This window comes from Prorops nasuta, unplaced genomic scaffold (genome assembly GCF_024137725.1).
Source record: "Prorops nasuta isolate Cenicafe-Biocafe unplaced genomic scaffold, Cenicafe_Pnas_1.2 PNAS00018, whole genome shotgun sequence".
Classification (NCBI taxonomy): Eukaryota; Metazoa; Arthropoda; class Insecta; order Hymenoptera; family Bethylidae; genus Prorops; species Prorops nasuta.
The window spans coordinates 5,231,306-5,252,370 of NW_027116815.1; the positions used below are offsets into that span (position 1 = coordinate 5,231,306).

General features: G+C 40.7%; 1 protein-coding gene across 2 annotated transcripts in view; it reads left to right on the top strand.

The window, feature by feature from the left end:
• The window catches only part of Galphas (G protein alpha s subunit), a 28,317-nt gene extending 7,476 nt beyond the window's left edge, over nt 1–20,841 (top strand). For both annotated transcript variants that reach the window (XM_066737652.1, XM_066737653.1), the window contains exons 4-10: nt 2,529–2,648; nt 5,339–5,436; nt 12,509–12,563; nt 13,079–13,152; nt 14,202–14,381; nt 14,562–14,766; nt 14,902–20,841. In XM_066737652.1, the coding sequence (XP_066593749.1) occupies nt 2,529–2,648; nt 5,339–5,436; nt 12,509–12,563; nt 13,079–13,152; nt 14,202–14,381; nt 14,562–14,766; nt 14,902–15,048 (879 nt within the window). In that variant the 3' untranslated portion in view covers nt 15,049–20,841. The remainder of the gene's footprint in view (nt 1–2,528; nt 2,649–5,338; nt 5,437–12,508; nt 12,564–13,078; nt 13,153–14,201; nt 14,382–14,561; nt 14,767–14,901) is intronic.
• The last annotated feature ends 224 nt before the right edge of the window (nt 20,842–21,065 follow it).

Sequence of the window (21,065 nt, forward strand, 5' to 3'; positions counted from 1 at the left end):
CAATATCAATGTTGCAGCGATGCATCAAGAATTTTGCTAAAAGATATCTGTCATGCACTTTGTAATATTTTAGCGATGCACTGAAATATTGATGCTGCGTTAGGGGGAAACCCCCACCCCCCCTCCCCTCGGCAAAGCTCAAGATTCCCGGATCTCGCGTCGGTTGTAAACAGAGTTTTCTTGGTAGCCAAACGTTCCTTTGGGATTGTTTACATCGTATTCCGAGATTCTTTCAATTAGGCCTAATCGCCTTTGTACTATGCTATTGATCGCAGATTTCGCGGAATCTTGAATCCACAATGGATGAGAGATGGTTCTTGCCGGGATTCTGCTGGAATTCGATCAAATATAGCATTACAGTCGATTCATCGTTCGACTTTCTGTTTACATACCGAATACGATAGTTTGCGTGTTAGATTACGCGCGCGTGTGTGTATAGCGTCGTTCCTAGCTTGCGTGTGCCATCATGCGTATGACCTTGCAAAAGAGGCAGGCACTTCCATGTGTCGCGTGAATATAAATAACGCATATTCGAGACTAGCCGATGAATCCTATTAAATTTTCCTAAATAAACATTCCAGTGGGCGGAGCTTCCCGACACAGGCCTCACATTGCGGAACTAACCTATTTCGTCAAAAACATTTCCCGCGCACGGAAATCCCAGCTTTTTGTCACGATATAAACACTATTTTTTAAGCATTACAACGGAATAATACCAAGGGAATTCCACATTATGCAAATATCCTTCTCGCTCTCGTTTTATTTTCCAGTTTGCCGGATTCTTCGAAACTCTGCACGATTTCCATTTGCTCTTCCCGCGCTGTGCACGTCCGCGTTGGTCTCCGCGAAAATCACAATTCTGACCAATCCTTTCGGATTACCTTGGGAAGGAAATGAAGTTGCTGACGGACAGTATTGTTGTACAGTAGTTTGTATCGATTGCCCGGACGATAACGCGTGATATATGGGTTATTTCGTGATACGTCGGAAACCGTCCTGTACAGAAGCGAGTCGATTGGAATTTCCGAGAACGTACTGGCTACGTCCTCCGAACGTTCGAGGGACATAATTACGTTTATAAAAATTCGACGTCCAATTATACGCGTTGTTGATGTATCAATTATGAATGCGATGAAACTATATCGTTGCTTCCGTTAAATTCAATTAAGCATAAACTCTGGGACAGAATTGGCTGTCGATATTGTCCAATCACGAATAATCATAAATCTCTTTGTGTTCGATCTCGGATTATTCCGAGAATTTCAGCCACCGAAATTTCTTCGCATTCCTGCTAATCTCTGTTTACCATCGCCTCACTTTTTCTCCTCCCGGTGAATTCTTTCTATACAGTTTGCTTCGCGAGACTTTTGGATAAAAATGGACGCAGGCGTATTGTGTATCAATCCAGGAATGGATTATATCGTTTCGCGGAAGACGGAGTCGCTTCGTGCCAAGGCGAGGATAGATCGGCTATTGAAAAATCGATTCCACGACGGTTGATCGAAGAAATTGACTGGTTCTCCTCTGCCCTTGAGTTTTTTTTGTCGCTCTCGACTGGATAAAGCAAAAAAGCGCTTCCTGCACTTCTGAAGGCTCGCTTGGCTCACGCAGTTGGCTGATGCGATCAGTACCGATCGAGCATAAATATTATAATGCAATAATAATAATATTACCATTGGAAAATATATAGGTCGACGCGACTCTGATTTTCCCCTAGCAAATCCCCCACCACCGCTTCTTCCTCTCCTAACTCAATTTTAATTTCGGTTTAGCCCCACCCATCGCGTCTCTTTTCCCACTTTTTCTCATTTCTTACCCCCTCCACTAATTTCAATCATATGGAATTTAGTAGCGCGTGAGAACCTTTCTTCTTTTATTATTGTATAACAGTTGTAGTATACATGATGCGAAGACTGCTTGACCGTTTCAGGTCACGTTGATTTCTATCGCGAATAATTTATATTCGTCGCTCTTTGCCCATTCATGGAGTGCGTGGATGTTTGTAATAAAAGCGCCTTCGGTCTTCGGAGAAGTTGCGCTTTTACCCGAAAATTCCACCGGCCGTCGATTGACACTTTCGTCACGTTCAACGACCAACCATAACATTCGCTTGAAATTCCTTCGCTCTCCGTAGCTCAGCTACTTCCGGTTTCCAAGCCTGTCGAAAAAGTTTTCTCTCCCGCCTTTCCTACCCCCCACCCCCCCCCCCCCCCTATCAATCAGAAATATAAAATGTGAAGATCAAACGTTCTTCCAGCCCCCCCCCCCCCCTCCCATCACAGTTATACAGGTCGTTTCAATAATTTAGCCTCCCAAACGCAACAAAGTCGGGGTAAAGTTTCCCATTCTGAAAAATGATATTTACTAGTTGTAATGGATAATGTATACGCAGTCTCGAGTGATCAAGGACAATTATAGTCAGACACCAAGTAGAACATATACAATTGCGTATGAAGACAGAAGCAAAGAGAAGAAAATTCTTAATATTTCAGCGAGATTTTTCAAAACGCATTTTTTCTTGATTTCAGACGATAACGAGTGCGATGAGCACGCTGACGCCCCCAGTGCAACTGGAGGACCCGGCGAATCAAAGCAGAGTCGACTACGTCCTGGATGTTTCGTCCTCTCCAGACTTTGACTATCCCCCGGTAAGTGATTCGATGACCTATATATATAATATGACCCCATCCCCTGTAAACTGTCTCCGAAAAATCGAATATAAACCAGTAGTTAAACCAAACGCGAGCAGAAGACTATTTTTGCGGAAAGAGGTCCAATGTACCGGAAGTGACCACTTCGAGCCAAACGTAAAAACCACCACATCCATATACAATACGCGTTCTACTCGCATCACAAACTATTTCGTCTTTCTTTTCCCAACATTTTATCGTTTAAGCTGACGTTTACTTATTCGGCTCTATAGGTGAAAAAGGGGGAGAGGGGGGAGTTAACGGGTGTGGCTGGATTATTAGCGCGTTGGGAAGGAAAAGCTGGTGCACAGCACGCGTGATGTCGCACTGCGAGCGCGGCAACGCGTGCTAGCTGAGCAAACATTGTAAACAGCGATCATGCCACGCGCAGTGGCTCTCACCTGCGTTGGCGCTGCGGCTTGGAGGGGCGTGGAGGGGGGAGCGATACATCGAAGGGCGGCGGCTTTTATCGGAAACTAATCAGATCGTTAGAAACTTGGAGTGATTCAGCCTCGTGTCGCACGCACGCTCTCGCGCTCCAGTGGTGCTCATTCGCTAGTATCGCACTCCCCCTCCCCCTGTCGCTTAAGCAATCCGACGAGTAGCCTTCGTATTTTTTCCTCTGAAAAATATGAATAATAATGGTAGTAATATTTTTCTCCGCAATTTTCAAAACTTTCAGTCGGAGCCTGTAGTTGGCCGAAATGACTTAGCACGTGGTACTGCACGGAATGGGGTAAACGAACGGTGATTCATGCTTGTACAGGTCGCGTCTCTCGGTGTCCGAATACTTGCGATGTATGACGCAAAGACTCGGATTATTTCGTCGTGTCGAAAATTTTATTTCGAGGCGCCGCCCCCTCTTTCGTTCTTCGCTCCTCCCCCTCCTGGTTTCGCAACTAGAAATGTCTCTGGCAAATTATGAGTCACTGTAGCAAGGAAATACAATATTGTTTCTTTTTCTTTATTCGTTTTGCTCTAGTAATTGTCGAGTTACATCTTGTTCTTTAAAAGATGATGCGAAATTTACTTATGCAGGGAATTGTGAAAATGGGCGGGATGTACAGGTCGCGACTCCTAGGAGGGATTATTTTTCAGCTCCGAAAAGGTTCGACAACGTGAAAAGTGTCGCAGAGTCGGCCTTGGCGCGATTAGCCTCGCGTTTTGTTTAGCGGCTTAATCGAGTCTGTCTTTTCCCTCTTACCACACCCTCCCCTCCCCCCTCCTCTTCTCCTTAACAATTTGTCACCGTCGAACAAACCGCGGATTTACAAATCGCGCGTGAGTCTATTTCCGTCCGCTTCTTTTAAAGTGGACTAGTTTCAACATTTTTGTCTTAATTCTCCTTTCGACTGTGGGAATTTGTGTGAATGGGAAGAATATAGAAGTGGAGGGGTAGGCAGCATTGGAAGAAAAAGAAGTAGGAGGAAAAAAGCGGATGAGGAATATGCAAAGGAAAATTCATTCCTGATTTCAGGAGATACCCGGCGAACGAGAGAAGGGGATGGATAGATTAATGTTTTATGTATATATTATTATTATAGAAAGAGAGAGAGAGAGAGAGAGAATAACTAGAATTTATTTTCATAATAGGATAGAGTATCATAAACATGGATAAAACCATAATATATACATTTTACAAAAAAGAAAAAACAACTCCGCCTTAACTCCGAAAACGTATAAATATATATTCGTGATTTGAGGAGAGACCATGTGGACAAGCGAGAGAGACACACACATATATACACACAGATTATTTATTATTATTATTATTATACAGAGAAAGAGCGAGAATGGAATTTATTTTCATGCTAGAATAGTCCCATAAGCATGGATGAAACCAAAGCATACATTTTAAAAAAAAAGCAACTCTCTCTAAAATCCGAAAACTCATAGATATAAAAGTTTGTAGTAGAAAGAATAAAGTAGTAGTTATGTACACTTACAAATCTTACTAACTAGAGAAGCAATGATACAATTTCTACAACTAAGCAACAAAAGAGAGAGTGATAGAGAGAAAGAGAGAGAGATGCATCGCGGCGGAGGGATCGAGATGTATCGATCGCATGGAAATAGCAACGAGGAGAGAGAATTTATTAATATAACCGAGTGGTTTGTGCCAGCGTTAACCAACCCCCCCCCCCCCCTCTTTACTCAATCTATCTATCCGTTCCTCCACCTCCTTTAGATCCCGATCTTTCCACCTTGAGCTGGACCAGCCGATTCAAATATTTCCATCGTTGGTCCGTCAAGCCGTAATCCACGCTAATTCATACGCTGGAAACCACGCGTTAAATAGAAACAACGGACGGTCAAACTTCCGTTACCGATTTACGGAATTCCTCAAACTCGTCCAGCGACAACACCGGAAGTCCCCTGCTGCCCCTTTCAACCAATCCTCTCTGTAATCTTCTTCACCCTCCCCTCCCCTTCCCCTCTTCCCACGTAACACGCGGTCCACAGCGATTGCTAATTTCGCTAATTACTGGCTAATTATGGGAATGTAGAATTAACTCTTCTTCTCTCTCTTTCTCTCTCTCCCTCTCTCTCTCTTTAAAATAATTTTTTTCCTCCATCACATATACCCTGCTCTATCTTAAAAATCAATCTTGTTTCTTGCGAATATTAACTATTGGAATTTATTGCAGGAATTCTACGAGATCGTGGAAACCCTTTGGAAGGACCGAGGCGTTCAGCAAAGCTTTGAGAGGAGTAACGAGTATCAACTCATCGACTGCGCCAAATAGTGAGTGAACGCCAGTCAGACTCACGCGTGAAAAGCTCGTTGGAAAACGAACAGTTGGAGAGTTTGGAAATAGTCGAGGAAATTCATTCCATGTGAATTGTTTCCTTTTTATACTGTCGAGAAGGACAGTTTCATCTTTCAACCCTATTCTACCCTTTCTTCATCCTCTTCCTTCCCCTTTTCATTTTTCCTACTTTTTTAAATTTTTCAACGTCCTTATTTTATGCCATCTCACTGTACTTTCCATCTTTTTTATCTATTTCCTTTCCCTTTTCAATTATTATGTACCCTTTTGTTTTTCCTTTCCCCTTTTACAATTCCTTCTTCTTCCTCCTTATTTCTCATGCTCGATACCTCCTGGTATATTGTAATCTAGTGCTAAATGAATGAAAGAGGAAAAACTCCAAAGATAATTTTTATAGAAGCATCTGGACGAGTTTCTTCCTAATCTCTTCATTAATCAATAGAATCTTGAAACTAAGTCCCACTCTCTGCATCTTCTCCCTGGAGATCAAACTTGTTCCCGCTAATAATTTCATTCTTCGTGTTCTCTCTCTACGGTCCTTTAAAGCTTTTGCCAGGTGTCAGCAGATTTCATCGATTCTTCGAACGAAGCGGAAGAAAGAAATTCATCGTTGGTTGCCTAATGCTGGTAGAACGGGAAAAAATTGCTGGTTTGTTCTGTGGAGGTTCCAGGGAGTTGCGAGTGTACCCTGATAAAGCGATTACCTCGTTAAAGCATTGTCTTCATTGCTATGAAATCGGTGTCACACTCACGTGTTCCTGTGTGAGTACACCACTGTAACAACGGACAGATACACAGGAGTATTGACTGGTTGCATTTGCAAAAACCAAAGACACTTGTCTTGTCAGAGATTATTATTGTACAGTTTTCTTATGGTTTTGTAACGTTTCAAAAATATTGCAAGAATAATCGTCTCATTAACAATTATTCACAATTCTTGAATTATTGCATTGGATGTTAGGAGAGTTAGAGAGAAGATGCGTGTGCTTGAGAGAAAGAGAGAGAGAGAGAGAGAGAGAGAGTGTGTAAGCGAAATAAAATAAAAAACAAGAACGAAAGATGAAAATGAAGCAGAAAAAGAAACATAAATTTAACACGCATACACTCTTGTTGATCCATTAGGTCAACATTTTACAAGCGTGGTTTAGCCTCGTACTCATGGAATTCTCAGTGGACTAATTAAGAGATTGTCACCGTTTTCGCAAATAAAAGAGAAAAGAAATAGAAAGCAGAGTAAACTAACCAATGGGATCTCTCACTGGGCATTAATTTAATGCGACAAAATCTCGAGAAATAATGATGTTATAGGCATAAATGGACGCGTTGTACACGAAACGACGCACGATCGTTAGTCAAGCCACGAGTAAAATTATGCAAAATGCATTTGGCTTGGTTTCAAATCAACGCGATCGAGCTGGACGCTCGAGCGAAATTGGCCGATCGCAGGAGAGGTGTGCGGAACGTTAGAAAATAGAAACAACAATATTAATCCTGGCAGAATATTGTGCAAATTCTGGTGGAAAGAAAGCAAGAGTGGTGCGAAGAATGAAGAATCTTCAGCGTGAGTGAGAAATACAAATCTGGTAATCAATTGGAAAATTGAAAAAGAAAGATAAACATTTTGTTTCGAGGGAGAAGTACCTGTGTATGATAAATTGATCAATTTTTGTTTAATTTTAGCAAGACGAGTGGCTGAAATTAAGAAGGAACGGAATTGATGCGTGGAGGTGGATGAAAGGAGGAGTTAATCAGCTCGTGCAGCATTTATGAAGCTTTGGCGTGATTTTAACGAGATTTGGATAATGTGCCAATAACACGAGGGACCCAGCACGTCCCCACCTCCCCTCCGCGTCCAGATTAAAAAAAGAAACACGCTACGTTATATTTAGATTGCCACTGGTCCACATCTCAGCAGCCTATGCACGATTCCCTTCGTGTCCGAGAGTTTCACAAACTTTTGCCCGAACCACCACCAACGTATCGTCTTCTGCTAATTTGGCATAGTTTCATTCGTTCTTTTAAAACTCACCAAAAATTACATATCCTCGTCCAAAGACCATATAGCTATCGTAAAAACTCATTTTCCATTCCTCTCCTCATAGCACCAAATTCTCACTTTTATATTCGTTCACTCTCATCTAAATTTCACTAAAGCAATTTTCATAATTCTTCTTGCTTGGTGTATACCTGCCATCTCTCCTACATAGATCTTCAATTTTCCATTTCTCCACATCATTCGCTCCATGCCGACATTGGTTACCCTTTTCCTTTTCGCAAATAACGTAGAATAATTAGAGGCCAGATTGCATCTCTAGGCGATGAGATTATGGAAAGCGCACAATGGACAAAGCGTGTGATTTGGGAATTTTGTTAGAAGAGTTTGTAGAGTAGAAGCTGGGTAAGGGGGGTGAGAGGGGTATAATATATTGTTCCTATTGTGACGATTCGTTCTTTTGGGTGCTTTCCCATTTGTATCCTGTCTGTGATAAGAAAGTGGGAGAGGGGGGGGGGGGAGGGGAGGGAGAACTGCCAGTAGTGGAAAAGCACAAGAGAATGAAAAAAGTGTGCAAAGAATGAACAATAAGGAGAAGGCAAGGATAAAGGAAGAGGAAAATAAGGAGAGACGTGGGAGAGGCTTGTGTGGGCCATGGATGTCAGAGCAAACTAAACTATATCTTATGGCTACTCCGTCGAGTGGAGGGATCTTCCTAAAAATACGATATGCTATTTATATCGAGTCACGTTCCATGCTCCGCAACAGAATGGATGATGGTTTGCGTGAAAAAATGGAAGCGCCTACGGGCCCTGATGCGTACATCAGCACAAACACACATATACATGTGTATACATACACTATACGTGTCGTACCGATTCAACTTAATCCCATCAAATTGCATCACTATTACAATTTTATCTCTTTATCGAATTCGTTAATCCCATTGTCACCGAACCCTACTCTTTTCCTTTCTCTTTTTATTATTTTCCACCCCCCTCCCCTTTAGCCAAGCCCTTTCAAATCTAGGTCAATTAACAGCATGAACACGATCAAGCGAAAATTAGCATGATAATTGAGGAAATTCTCCCATTATGCAGATATCAAGATCTGATTTCTCTCTTTATCATTCTCCTCCTCTCCACCCCCCCCCCCCTCCCTTTCATTGTTCCCACTTGCTGCAGCAGCAATCGATGAGTACCCCATAACCACTGGGAATGATTATTCCAACGAAACGGTGATTAAAATTTTTCTCCTTCATTTTGCAGAAAAGGACAAGTGTGTTTTTCGTCGCTCCATGCACGCGAGAGTGCCAACACACAACGGTAGCAGCGACAAACGTTAACTCATCGGCCGGATTAAGTGGCTTTCACACCTGATGCGCCTCCATCGATGAATTTGTAAAGCAAGCCAGAAATTCATCGGACCACCCAATTGGATTTCTGGCGAAGCGTCACTGGTTACCACGTGGCGCGAGCATATTTTTGCGTCAATTTCACAACTTCCCGCGTCTCTCCAACTCTGGTGCCTTGTCAACAGGAGAAACCACGACAAGGCAATTGGACGAATGGAAAAAAGTCGATGGAGTGCTCAACGAACCCCCAATGTCGTTTCGATGAACGTTTCGTACAATCAGACGGATTGGTTCCGGTGTGATTTGTTCGACGAATGTTCGTCCAATTTGACTATTGAGGGGGCAAGATCCTTGGAACGGAGAGAAAAGAAACCAAGAGGATATGGGACGTTGAAGCGTTTATTCGAGAGCGACAATTAAACAAACGTTCACTGTCGATTCTCCGAGAAGCAACTATTAGAAAAGAGCTATTATTACCAACCGGAAGTACACTACCACGCTGCTGCATTTTTTCCAAGCTGAAAACACTACCACCATTGTGAACAAGTGGCCCATTGAATCATTCCAAGCTGCACTGTTACAGTCGACCATGAACAACAGTACTTTTGTTACCGATGAATGAATTTTATGAATTGTTGTTAATCATTGAGGAAACTTTTAATGGGAGAATAAGAATCTGGACCAGAGAACGTGTAGTTGGCTGGTGGAAATCAGGTGCCAAGGTCAGGCCAGGCTGTTACAAGGATTGGAGGAAGTGGGGGTGTTGGTGGAAGACGAGGAGGACGTTTCAGAGGGTGCGATAACGACAAAATCGTTTGGCCAGTGGGTCACGACCTCTTTCCTCTCCCGATTTCTCCTCCTTCGAAGGTCGATAGCCCCATTCCTCTCTGGGGCACACCAATTTCGTGACCTACCTTCTTTTTTCCTCCTCTATGCTAACCTGCTGGCATCCTCCACCATCAACAATGAATCACCAACGAAAATTAATTCACTTGTCTCTCTTTATATTTTTTCTTTTGCATTTTCCCTTTCCTTTTTTTTTATTTTTCCTTACGCGAGAAACACATAAAACCAACAGATTCAACGTCATTCCTGGTAAATGTTATTTCATCCCTAACAATCAGAGCTGAAAATCTTTGAAATTTGAATTTTCTCTTTGCTCTCTAACAAATTTCAATTAAAATTCTTCTTTCTGATTCTTTTTCTATTCTAATAGTTCGTGTGTATCTACAACTTAATTGTTTTCCTTTTTTTGGTAATGGAAACCAGCCTCTGGCTAGTTATTGGTTGGCTGGGAGAACGATGGAGCTCTGTGGGAGCTCCGGAAAGGCGTTAGTCGATATTTTTCAATCTTTTATACTCTCATTTCTGCGTTCACACGTCCTCTTTCCCTCTCGTTCATATATATATGTATATAGATATACATATATATATATATGGTTCGGCAAAGTTCGCGTGCCTGCGTATAAATAAACAAATGGGTCACAAAGCAGCAGAATGCTCGTTATACGAGAAACTTGTGTCCCGATTCCTTCTATCATAATTATAACGTTCCGCCAGATCAATCCGTTCCCTTTTCCGATTTCGAAACTAGTTTTCCACAAATTCTGAAAAGAGTGTTTCGATAAAAGCAAGACGTGAGGCGTTTTTTAAAGGCACGAAAATTTTGGGCAAAAATGACTTTGATGCAGCAGCCACGAGATGAGAGAGAAAGGATTCTATTTCTTTCATTTCCACGTAAAAGCGATATCAAAATTTGAACAGAAGCCACGCGTGAAGTGTATTTTAATCTCTCGAAAATTTGGGGAAAAAATCAGCTCGAGCGAAGGGCCGACGTATTTGAGAGAGAAAAGAGTTTTTCTTCCATTTTCACAAATGGCATTATAAAAGATACTGTATTATATTATACAATAGTAAAGAAAATACTAGAAATGAGTAAAAAAAGTCTTATACATACGTATTTCAAACCTCGATTCGGGATTTTCAAAAAGAAAACTTTAGGGAAAATGTGTTGAAGTGTCTTAAAAGCAGGAAAATTTGAGGAAAAATCACCTCGACGAAAAGGACAACCTATATATATATATATAAAATTACACATTCAACGTTATAAAAAGACACAGTATCAAATTACAATAATAAAGAAGATTCTAGAAACGAGTGGAAAAGAAGCCCTACGTATTTCAAGTCTCGATTGGAGATGTTCGAGAGGAAAATTTGGTATGGAAATTAAGCTTGATGTAAAAAGCTAAGCAGGAGAAAAAAGAAAAGTGAAATTTTCTTCCTTTATCAAACACAAAGTGTCATGAAAGGACATTCTGTATAATGAGTGAGAAGGTTTTGGAGAGAAAGGGGTAGGTAAATGTATCTGCCCGTAGAAATGATGGCGAGCATTTTGTGTTTGTGTCTGTGTCTGTGACTCTGTGTGTGTGTGTGTGTGTGTGTGGTGGCAGTGACCCATGACACGGATTGGAAACTGGATGCCGGGAAACCCATGTGTTTTCCTGTGTGCCAGCAAGATACACTCACACCTACAGCTTTATAGAGTTTCGGGTGGAGAGTGTTGGTGATGGGAGAGGAGAAGGTGAGGGGGTGGGAAGGGGTTAAAAAGAGGAGGTGTCGGGGGTTAGGGTAGGACACCGACGGTGAAGATCGATTTTCCTTCCTCGTTCTCCCTCTGGTAGTACCGAGAACCACCCTTCGTGTATTTTCTCTCTTTATCTCTCCCACCCTTGCTATTTCTATCCTTTTCCTACCTCACCTTTTCTCCCGCGCCCCCTTTTCTCTACCTTTTCACCATGACTCTCTCTTACCACCCCTACACACACACACACACACACACACACATACATACAGTCACGAGCTTTTACTACCTTTTTCCTCCGTTACATCTCAGTTACTTCATCGCCTATCAACCCTCCGACCCGGCCTTTCCCCTTCCCTTTCCCCCTTCAGACTTCGCACCCCTTTGACCCAGCCTGCCTCCCAACTCATTTTCTCCACTCCATCTTTCAATGATTCCAAACGCTAATCTAACCTCCTTTACCCCTTCCCCGAAGTATAATTTTTATTCACGATTTTTTCCTCTACTTCCGGTTCAATCCCTCGCTCCCCAAATTCGCACGTTGGACTTTAAATGGTCCAGAAAAAAGAAGCTGTACTCGAAACGAGATGCGATTAATGGGTAATATATCTTCGACTTTAAATGTTGATCAAAATATCTCCCCCTCCTCTTCTAACCTTTTAGATAAATATTATTCAAGGATTTTAAACTGTACTTCCGGTTTAAGTCACTTTGAAATTTGTACACTTGATTTTAAATAATGCAGAGAAACGACAGTATGCTCGAAACGAGCTGCGATCATTGGATAACATTTCATCGATTGAGAAGAACAAGAAGGGAGGGGGTGGAACCGGAAGCCGATTTTAAATTGATAGGAAAAAGATGGAATTTTGACTCAACGATGGAGTTTTTTACTTTACTTAGAAGTCCAGAGATTCACGCTTTTCTCACATTTGTTTGCTTATTCTCTCTATCTCTCTCTCTTCCTCAATTCAACAAACACGTTATTAAAGGTTGATTCAGTCCATGTCTTATTTCACATCTTCCAAACTTTCAAACTAGCTCATTCCCATCGCGCCAATAAATATTTGCTCGGATAACGTGAATTTACTCATTTACACCTCTTATTTTTCTTTACAGTTTCCTAGACAAAGTAGCCATTGTAAAGCAACCAAACTACACGCCCACGGAACAGGTAAATTTACCGTCTTATTTTAGTCAATGATAACTGTATTGCATCACATGCTTATATCTGTCGCTTATACGTGCACACACAGACGCGAACGCACAGTGAAATTTTGTGGTAAAAAAGTTATTTCAAGTAGGGAGAATTTCAACGGTTATTTACGACCCAGTCATGGTCTCCGTTAAAAACCCACAGAAGAGTGCTTTAGTAGTTGCGAAAAAAGAAACAAAAATAAAAATATGCAATAAATTAAAAAAGCGTTGGAAGCGTTACTTTAGTTTAACCAACTGTCTTTTTATTTTTATCATCGATTTTCGAACGCTCACCTTCGCCCTCCATTGAACCGTGATTGTGGGGATGGACTGGAGAAAAAATTAAATGGGTAAAATGTACTAATAAAAAAAGGCTCTTGATAGTTTCGCTTAAGTCTGAAGCTCGATGAGGAAAAAATGCAATTATGGAATTTTTATAACAATATATCGATTGGACATTTAATTTAAACTTTTTTCTTGGCTTTTTTGCAGGATATCCTGAGGTGTCGAGTCCTAACGTCAGGCATATTCGAAACGCGGTTTCAGGTGGACAAAGTAAACTTTCAGTAAGTTTCGCCGAGTTTCTATATGCTCTCCAGTTCGACTCTCTTGTCGGTTAGTGATTATATATAGACGATGTATTACAGTAGCATCATCGGTGGAACGGTAAATATAAACGCCAAGTGGCCAGGAGCGTTGCTTAAGTGTCGCCTGACACCTGTCTTTTTCTCACTTTTTACTCATCGCTTCCTCTTTTAATTTTTGGTGTTTAATCCTCGTTTAATTCTTTTTATTTAACAATTTTCACCTTTATTTCAAATTCTATTTGTTATCTCTATTTCATTCTTCCCTTCCAGTGCTTTATAATATAGTGTGTTAATACACCCCCCCCCCCCTTTCCTATCTTTATCTCTTATAAACGCACACGTGACCCCTCCCACTCCTTTCCCTTTCGCCCCTTTTCCCAAGCTCAGTCTCTCCTCTGTTCATCCGTTTATCCCCCCCCCCCTCCCCATTCGTCTATCGACGAGACTACACACGAGTGCAACAAAATTCACGCTACAGACTTTTTTTAATAATGCTTTGTCCTCGTTCTCTTCCACCATCCATACACAGCTCATCGCCCTCCTTCTCCCCATTCGACAAAAAATTTCCTCCAGTTTTCCTCCCTATTTATCATCCTCCAGTCCCAGGATAAGCAACCGTTGTCGTAAATCCAAATTAATTTTGCTGCTCGATTTTTCGTCGGGGGCGTGTCTAAGAGTGGTAGAATTTCTTGAAACGCCCTGTATAATCCAAACCGAGTTGGATCGATCAGATCTTGTTAGACGAGATTAGAAATAGATTGGGCGTCCGTTTCCTGGCCAATCAACGACGACCCAAGTTATAACTCGCGATAAGTTGAATCATGCTTCTCCTGGTCAGCTTAAAGCTAATTAGCGAAGAATCCTGAACGGAATTTCGATTGACCGGTTTAATTCCGATGGTGAAGGATAGTTTCCGGCTGGACCATTATTCCCATGACACCCTGTGTACTTGGACAAATGTTGGATGCATTCAGGGTTAATGTGAGAGAATAATGCGATATAACTAACGTGAGTTATTTTTCTTTCAGTATGTTCGACGTGGGTGGCCAGAGAGACGAGAGGAGAAAATGGATACAGTGCTTCAATGATGTGACGGCGATTATCTTCGTGACTGCCTGCAGTAGTTATAATATGGTACTCAGAGAAGACCCGACGAAGCTCAGGCTCAGGGAAAGTCTGGATCTTTTTAAAAGCATCTGGAATAACCGGTGAGTCCTCTACGACTAATTAGAGCTGAATTCTAATCCATCGATCCTCGTGGCAAGCACGAGAAGGGTCTCAGAGATGTGTCGTTAATCTGCAATTAATTAATGATTGGTCGGAATTATGCTGGATAAACGATTGACTAAACGTAGGCCCAAATATGACTAACGACTGTTCCTTAATAGATGGCTCCGCACAATCTCCGTAATCCTGTTCCTGAACAAGCAGGATTTGCTCGCGGAGAAGATCAAGGCTGGCAAGCACAAATTGGAGGATTACTTCCCCGAGTTCGCGCGCTACCAAACGCCAGTGGAACCCGGGGTGGTGACGGATCCCACGGAGCCTACGGATGTTATAAGAGCCAAGTACTTCATCAGGGATGAATTTCTCGTGAGTATATATCAACCGCGCGTAGCTCTTCTTAAATATTAAGAAGACACTCGGTTGATTCAGTAAGTTACAATGATTAATGCGAACTATTTCTCTTGGACTTGACCTAACTCGTTTCTATTTCAAATATTGCAGCGTATTAGCACAGCAAGCGGCGACGGGAAGCACTACTGCTATCCGCACTTCACGTGCGCCGTGGACACTGAGAATATAAAAAGAGTGTTCAACGACTGCCGGGATATAATCCAGCGGATGCACCTGCGCCAATACGAGCTCTTGTGACTTCGTTTCCGCAGATGCGATATGTCAGCTTACAAAAAACCTGCTAGGGCAAGCGCGCTTTGTCTCGTTTTACTGCGAATTCGAGTCATGTGAGCCGCGTGGAGCCCCAACGTCGTCCTCGTCGTGGACGACCTCCCGAACCTGGATTGCGCCACGTCGACCAACCCGAAGCCAAGCTCAGGACGGTCCAGAATCTCTACTGCCTTCTGGAAGGGTCGATCGTCACGTGGGCCGACCACCTTCTGTTAAACCGAGTGCGATTCAAAGTCCAGAAAATCGAGAAACTTCACTTGATAAGCAGCGACGCTATTGTCGTCGTCGTCCAGCAAATTCACCGAGTCCACGGATTCGAGGAAAACTGAAGGAGAGAGAAAATTCAACGGCAACGAGGAAGAATAAACTAGGAAAGGAGGAGAGGTAGTGGAGAAGGCTGTTGTGGAGAAGCCAAGATCGATTAGTCCGGTCAAAGAAACTAACGAGAGGGACTTGGCATTTCTTTTTCGCGACTGGACTTTCGGTTCGACCGGACAATGCCATCCACGACACCCAAAGTTCACTCTGAACCTCCTACCGAGTGTCCGAAATGACGGACATCCTCTGGAATGCCGCCATTGCACGAACTATCCAATCTAAACCACTTGAGGCATTTTTTTGCTCTCTCTCTCTCTCTCTCTCTCTCTCTCTCTCTCTCTCTCTCCCCCCCCCCCCTCTCTTTCTCTTCCTCCTTTTGCCTCTCTCTCTCTCTCTCTCTTTCTCTCTCTCTCTCTTTCTTTCTCTTTCTTTCTCTTTCTTTCTCTTTCTCTATCTCTTTCTCTCTCGACATCCTTAGGATCGAGATTGTGCCGAACGTCCAGAAAATTAATGGTGGATGCTTTCTAGTACACGTGCAATTCGATGCATTACTTCGTTAATTTTATTCTTCTTCCGCATCAATTTACTGATAAGTCACGGAGGGAAAGAGAGGGACAGCGAGAGAAATCGCACGCGCGCGTGTGTGTGTGTGTTTGTTTGTGTATGCGTGCGTTTATGTATGAGAGAGAGAGGGAGAGGGGGAAATGCTGGAAGAAACTATTAGGCAAAAAGTAAAGGGTGCGATACAGGGATTTAAGGTCGCAAGTCTTTGCATTCAGCACACTCTTCGCGTTATTATCGTTCGCTTTAGCATTTAAGAACGTTATATCTAAGACTTTATTAGGGCGACCTCTTGAATAATATAGCACGCATCGTTCAGCAACCCTGTCCATTGCCACTCGTTTCTCCGAATATCTCTGTCTCAGTTTCTTTATTTGCTTCTTAAGAGCTCTCCCTTTTCGTCACTCGAATCTCCTCCATCAGTGCACTCACGCGCAGACACGTCGATTATTTTCCAGAATCTCAAAATCAAATTTTACGAGTCTCAGTCGCACCTTTTTATGAGAAGAGTATTTTATGAGATTTTACAGTATTTCGAAGAGCGTTTTAATTGTATAACTATGTATCGAATGTGTACAGGGTGACCGTCCACGTATGATTCATGTTTTTTATTGTACGTTTCCTAAAAACAATGAGTTCCACGCGAGGAACAAGCGAAGTAAGGTAAAAGGAGAAAAACATTCTTTTTCTACTGATTTTCTCTCGTCGAACGAGTTTTTATTTTCGCGCACTTAGGACTCACGTTACCATATCGTAGCTACTGATAAGACTCCCGGTTAACGATACTTTGGATAATTCATTGGCTATGAGACAATTCTATGTTTCCACAGAGACATGCCTTGTAGATTTTCGCTATTGACGAAGGATCATCGGAAGCAGCTAACATTACCGAGTGAGAGTATAATGCGTATGCGTCACGCTGGAATCTTTATCCGCTCATCGAGTGCTTTCGGTCAACCTTGCCACCGATTTCCGATCTTTTGCAACCTAAATACGTCGATGTAACAATTGTAATAATGTGTAGTATGCGTAAAGTCAGTGTCACTTGTCTACCGAAGCTGTCACGGCATTCCTTAGCCCTTTTGCACTAGAGATAACTATATTTACTCCAGTATAAAAGTGGCGACAAAGAGCCACCTCTCAAGTGCAAACGGATTAATAATCCACCTCGTCCCTTTTCCCCCCAAATCTGATTTTAATGCAAACATATATTTATTATCATTGTTTAGTTTTACGTAAGGATTTTTAGAATCTTGTGCGAGTAAGGGTTTCTTTTTATTAACCGGAAGTACCATGAGGGTACAATCTTCCCTCGTGTATCCTCGAGATCTCGTTGATTCTTGGACACCCTGTATATTGTAGGTTCCTCCCCCGCTATCGTAGATTTTATTTAACGCTGTCCAGCCAAGCCCCTCCCTCCCTCTGCCCCGTATCACGATATGTGTAATATCTACTTTTATATTAGATAACGAGAGTTTAACGTGAGACTAAAGTAACTAAGGTAAAATCTTTTAAAGGTATAAGATAGTAAGATGCACATTCTTCAGGATAACCGATTCGTTCTTTTGCTTCCATGGGAAATATTTTAAAGCAAGTCTGCTGAGATATTTCAGGAAAGGAACAATTGTTACGATACAATCGTGCTAAAGATTTTCCCAGGAATTATATTATGCGGGTCGTCAGCTCCTGGAGCTTTGATGTTCAAGAAATCCTGTGTTACCTTCTTAATTTTAAGGATTTCGCAATAATTAAACGAGCCAAGGCTAGCCCCATCCTGTCCCAATTCAATTCTGGTAGCTACGGCGCGATCAGGCAAAAATCCATAGCGCTTACGTGAACCACGGTTTTCTCTGTTCTTTGTCCCAAGTAAAAACCAATCATTGATTTTTTACCATTAATTTATTATCTTAATTTTTGTAATTATTCCTTTAAAATTTTTCTATTTTAATTTTTAACAAAAAATCCGTCGCATCTTATTCTCTATTTATATATAAGCTTTAATTATTAATAAATTCTTAGAAAAATTTTAAACACGAATTTTTAAAAGTTTATTGTTTAAAATGTGTTGTTATAGGAATCTCTGGCGTTTCTCTGAAAATTCTTTTATTGATTCAGGGACTATTAGCTTTTCCACGTGCTCGAACATTAAAATTCTCCTCTTTTCTTTCCTAAAAATGATTCATTTTTAAATCCTCCTGCACCAATACACAGTTTAAATTTATTTAGTTCGCTTAATTGTATTCCTCTTTTGGATAATTTTTAAAGCTTTGTTTGCCTTCTTTTTCGTCCATGTAACGTTAAATCCGAATCTTTTCTTCGTTTTAATCATTGTTATTTCGTCCTTCTATTTCGTTTGTAAAATCCATCAAGCGCCAAACTCTAATCAATGCCGACGTAGAGGAACAAAATATGACTGTTTTATTAAGGGATGAACGCGTGCCTGTAAGTGTATATGTTTGTAGCGTTCTCGTGTTACGAACAACCAAGAATACAGCAACAAACAGCATTGAATTGTGACCTTATTTATTACTTTACGAGACATTGTTTTTACTATGGTTAACTGATGAGAGTGGAGTGAGGGAGACATAAATGTAAGGATAAGTAGAAAAATTGTAAAAGTCCGTGTGTACATGTGTATGATGATGCGATAATATGAGAAAGAACCGGAGAGAAAGAGAGGTAAAGAAAAATTAAAGGATTATAATTCTAACTTCTTAATTTCCGCAGAAAAATTCAATGTTTACCCAGCACAAATAAATTCATCCCGAGAGAGAATGAATGTAATGAATTAGTATTTTTGCAAGTATTTCCTAAAACTCATTGTTTCCACTGCTAAAAGCTGCGAATAGAGAATTTGTCTATCAATTGTATTGTCACCGGCTGAACGAGTGAGTAAACAAATATATAAACAGGAAGAAAACACTAAATCACACAAACAGAGTAACGCACTATACTTGCCATTCCTGTACAAGGTCTGAGTGATAGCAATATATTAATATATATACATACATATATATATTATATATTTATTTGTATTCATATCGGATATGTAATTAATTCATGTCAAATCAAAAATCATCGACAGAGATTTTAATTCTAAGGAGTATACTTCTATAACATTTTTGCGTCTAGCTTTTAATTAAAAAGTTATTAGGAATTGAATGTTCTTTAATTCGTGGCATGTGCTATTGCACAGGCAGCGGTTGAACGATCTAGCAACGCTGTCCTAATTGCTAGATCTATTTTTTTTTACAAATAATCTCCTTAGAATTCTAGTTTTCATCTAAAGTCTGCAATTTGGCATTAATTAATCACACATTCGGTTTATACCACTTGGATAGATAAATACAAATGAATAAATGTTAATTGTGAATGAGTATGTACAGAATCCGAGAGAGATACTGAATTTATAGTAGCCAATTTGTGTGGCTAGATTCAATATATATTATACATATAATATACAAGTATAAGTTATAATTATATACGCATAATTATTTTCATGTGACGAGCATAGATTTATGCGTATAGAATTATAATTGCCGATCGCACAAGTTTTCCTCCCGTTAATTTCTTCTGTCGTACGTTTATTCGGAAGTATAAAATGTATGTATGCGTGTATGTGTCATACGTGCTCGTGGGCCGTTTCTTTCGTTGTGCGATAATATTTGTCTTGTTTTTTGATGTTTAGTGCGGATGAGAGAGGAACAGAAGCGTAATGTTTTTTTTTGCAGTAAGCAAAATGCGTGTATTTAAGGATAACTCGTCGCGAGTTTGGTTATCGTACGCCGTTACTCGCTTACTTTAAACTGTTTAAACAATCAAACTTCACTGTTGTCCATTTCGTCGTTGAGTCTTGGCATTTTGGAAGCTGACGCTGGTTTCTTATTACGAGTGAGAAGCGTCGATGTCCAAGCAAAGAATCAACTATAGAGATTAATTCTTATCATTATTATTATTATATATGTATAAAGATAGCGCGAGAATGGTGCGTGTGTGTATGTGTGAGAAAGAGAGATCCATTACAATCATGGAACACCGAGCTTTCCTCAGCGTTGTAGTACTTGATTGAGTATTGAATTTGAGAGTAAACAAGCAAAAATCCAATTTATTAAGAATTATATAAGCTTTACCGTTATTATAAGGAAATCTAATCTATTGTTACGAAATATAATCAAGATCTTTTTGTTGTTAATGAGAGATTTTATGGTGGTACGTCTCCTAAGATTATTTATGCCTGCTGATAGTTTTTCTCACGAGGCAGGATGTTTCAATTGTGTATTTATACTATCTGCTCGTGTATTGTACACGTATATGTAGGTATATAATATTATTTGCATATACTATGCAAGTGTACAGTATGTGAGGGAGGAAAGTATATATCACGCGAAATAACACTAATGTTTTGCGCACCAGAAACTAGCGCAAACTTTCATTATTTGAGCGATCAGTCTGGATACATTACATATATATCACTATTATTATGGTGGTTAATCAAATATCGTTACGATTGGTGAATGTATATCGGTACAATTATCCTTAGATCCAAAGAATTATTAGCAAAAAAGATTTGACCGTCGGATAATTTTTGTACGTCGTTTTTTCGAATTATTCGAACCTCTGTAGTCTGAGCTAAAACTCGTTGATCCTTGGGAGAGCAAGAGAGAATAGGGTGTGCAATCAATTAATAGATATTGCCAGGCAGTGTGTATTTGTGTGTCTGTATGCGTGCGTTTAAGATAAAGAGAGCGCAAGAGAAGAAAGAGAGAGAGAGAGAGAGAGAGAGAGAGAGAGAGAGAACTGCTTGATCGTAAACAAAACAAAAATATAATAGATAAATGCAAAACTCTATTAAAGATTTCTGATTTCTCTGTTACAATTTTATTTTTGCTCGTTTTCACTTGCCATTTTTACGACTCATCCAGAACAATTTGTCGATCGAACAGATCGAGCTTCGATTTTCCAACCAGGATAACATGGGGGGATCAGCATTCGATACATACTTAACCTCAAAAAGTGACAAAGCTTTTGCTGCTTCTGCTGTTTGCTCCAAACCTCCATGCTACTGACTTAATTTTTTCTCTGAAAGAAGAAGGGGTTAATTTCTC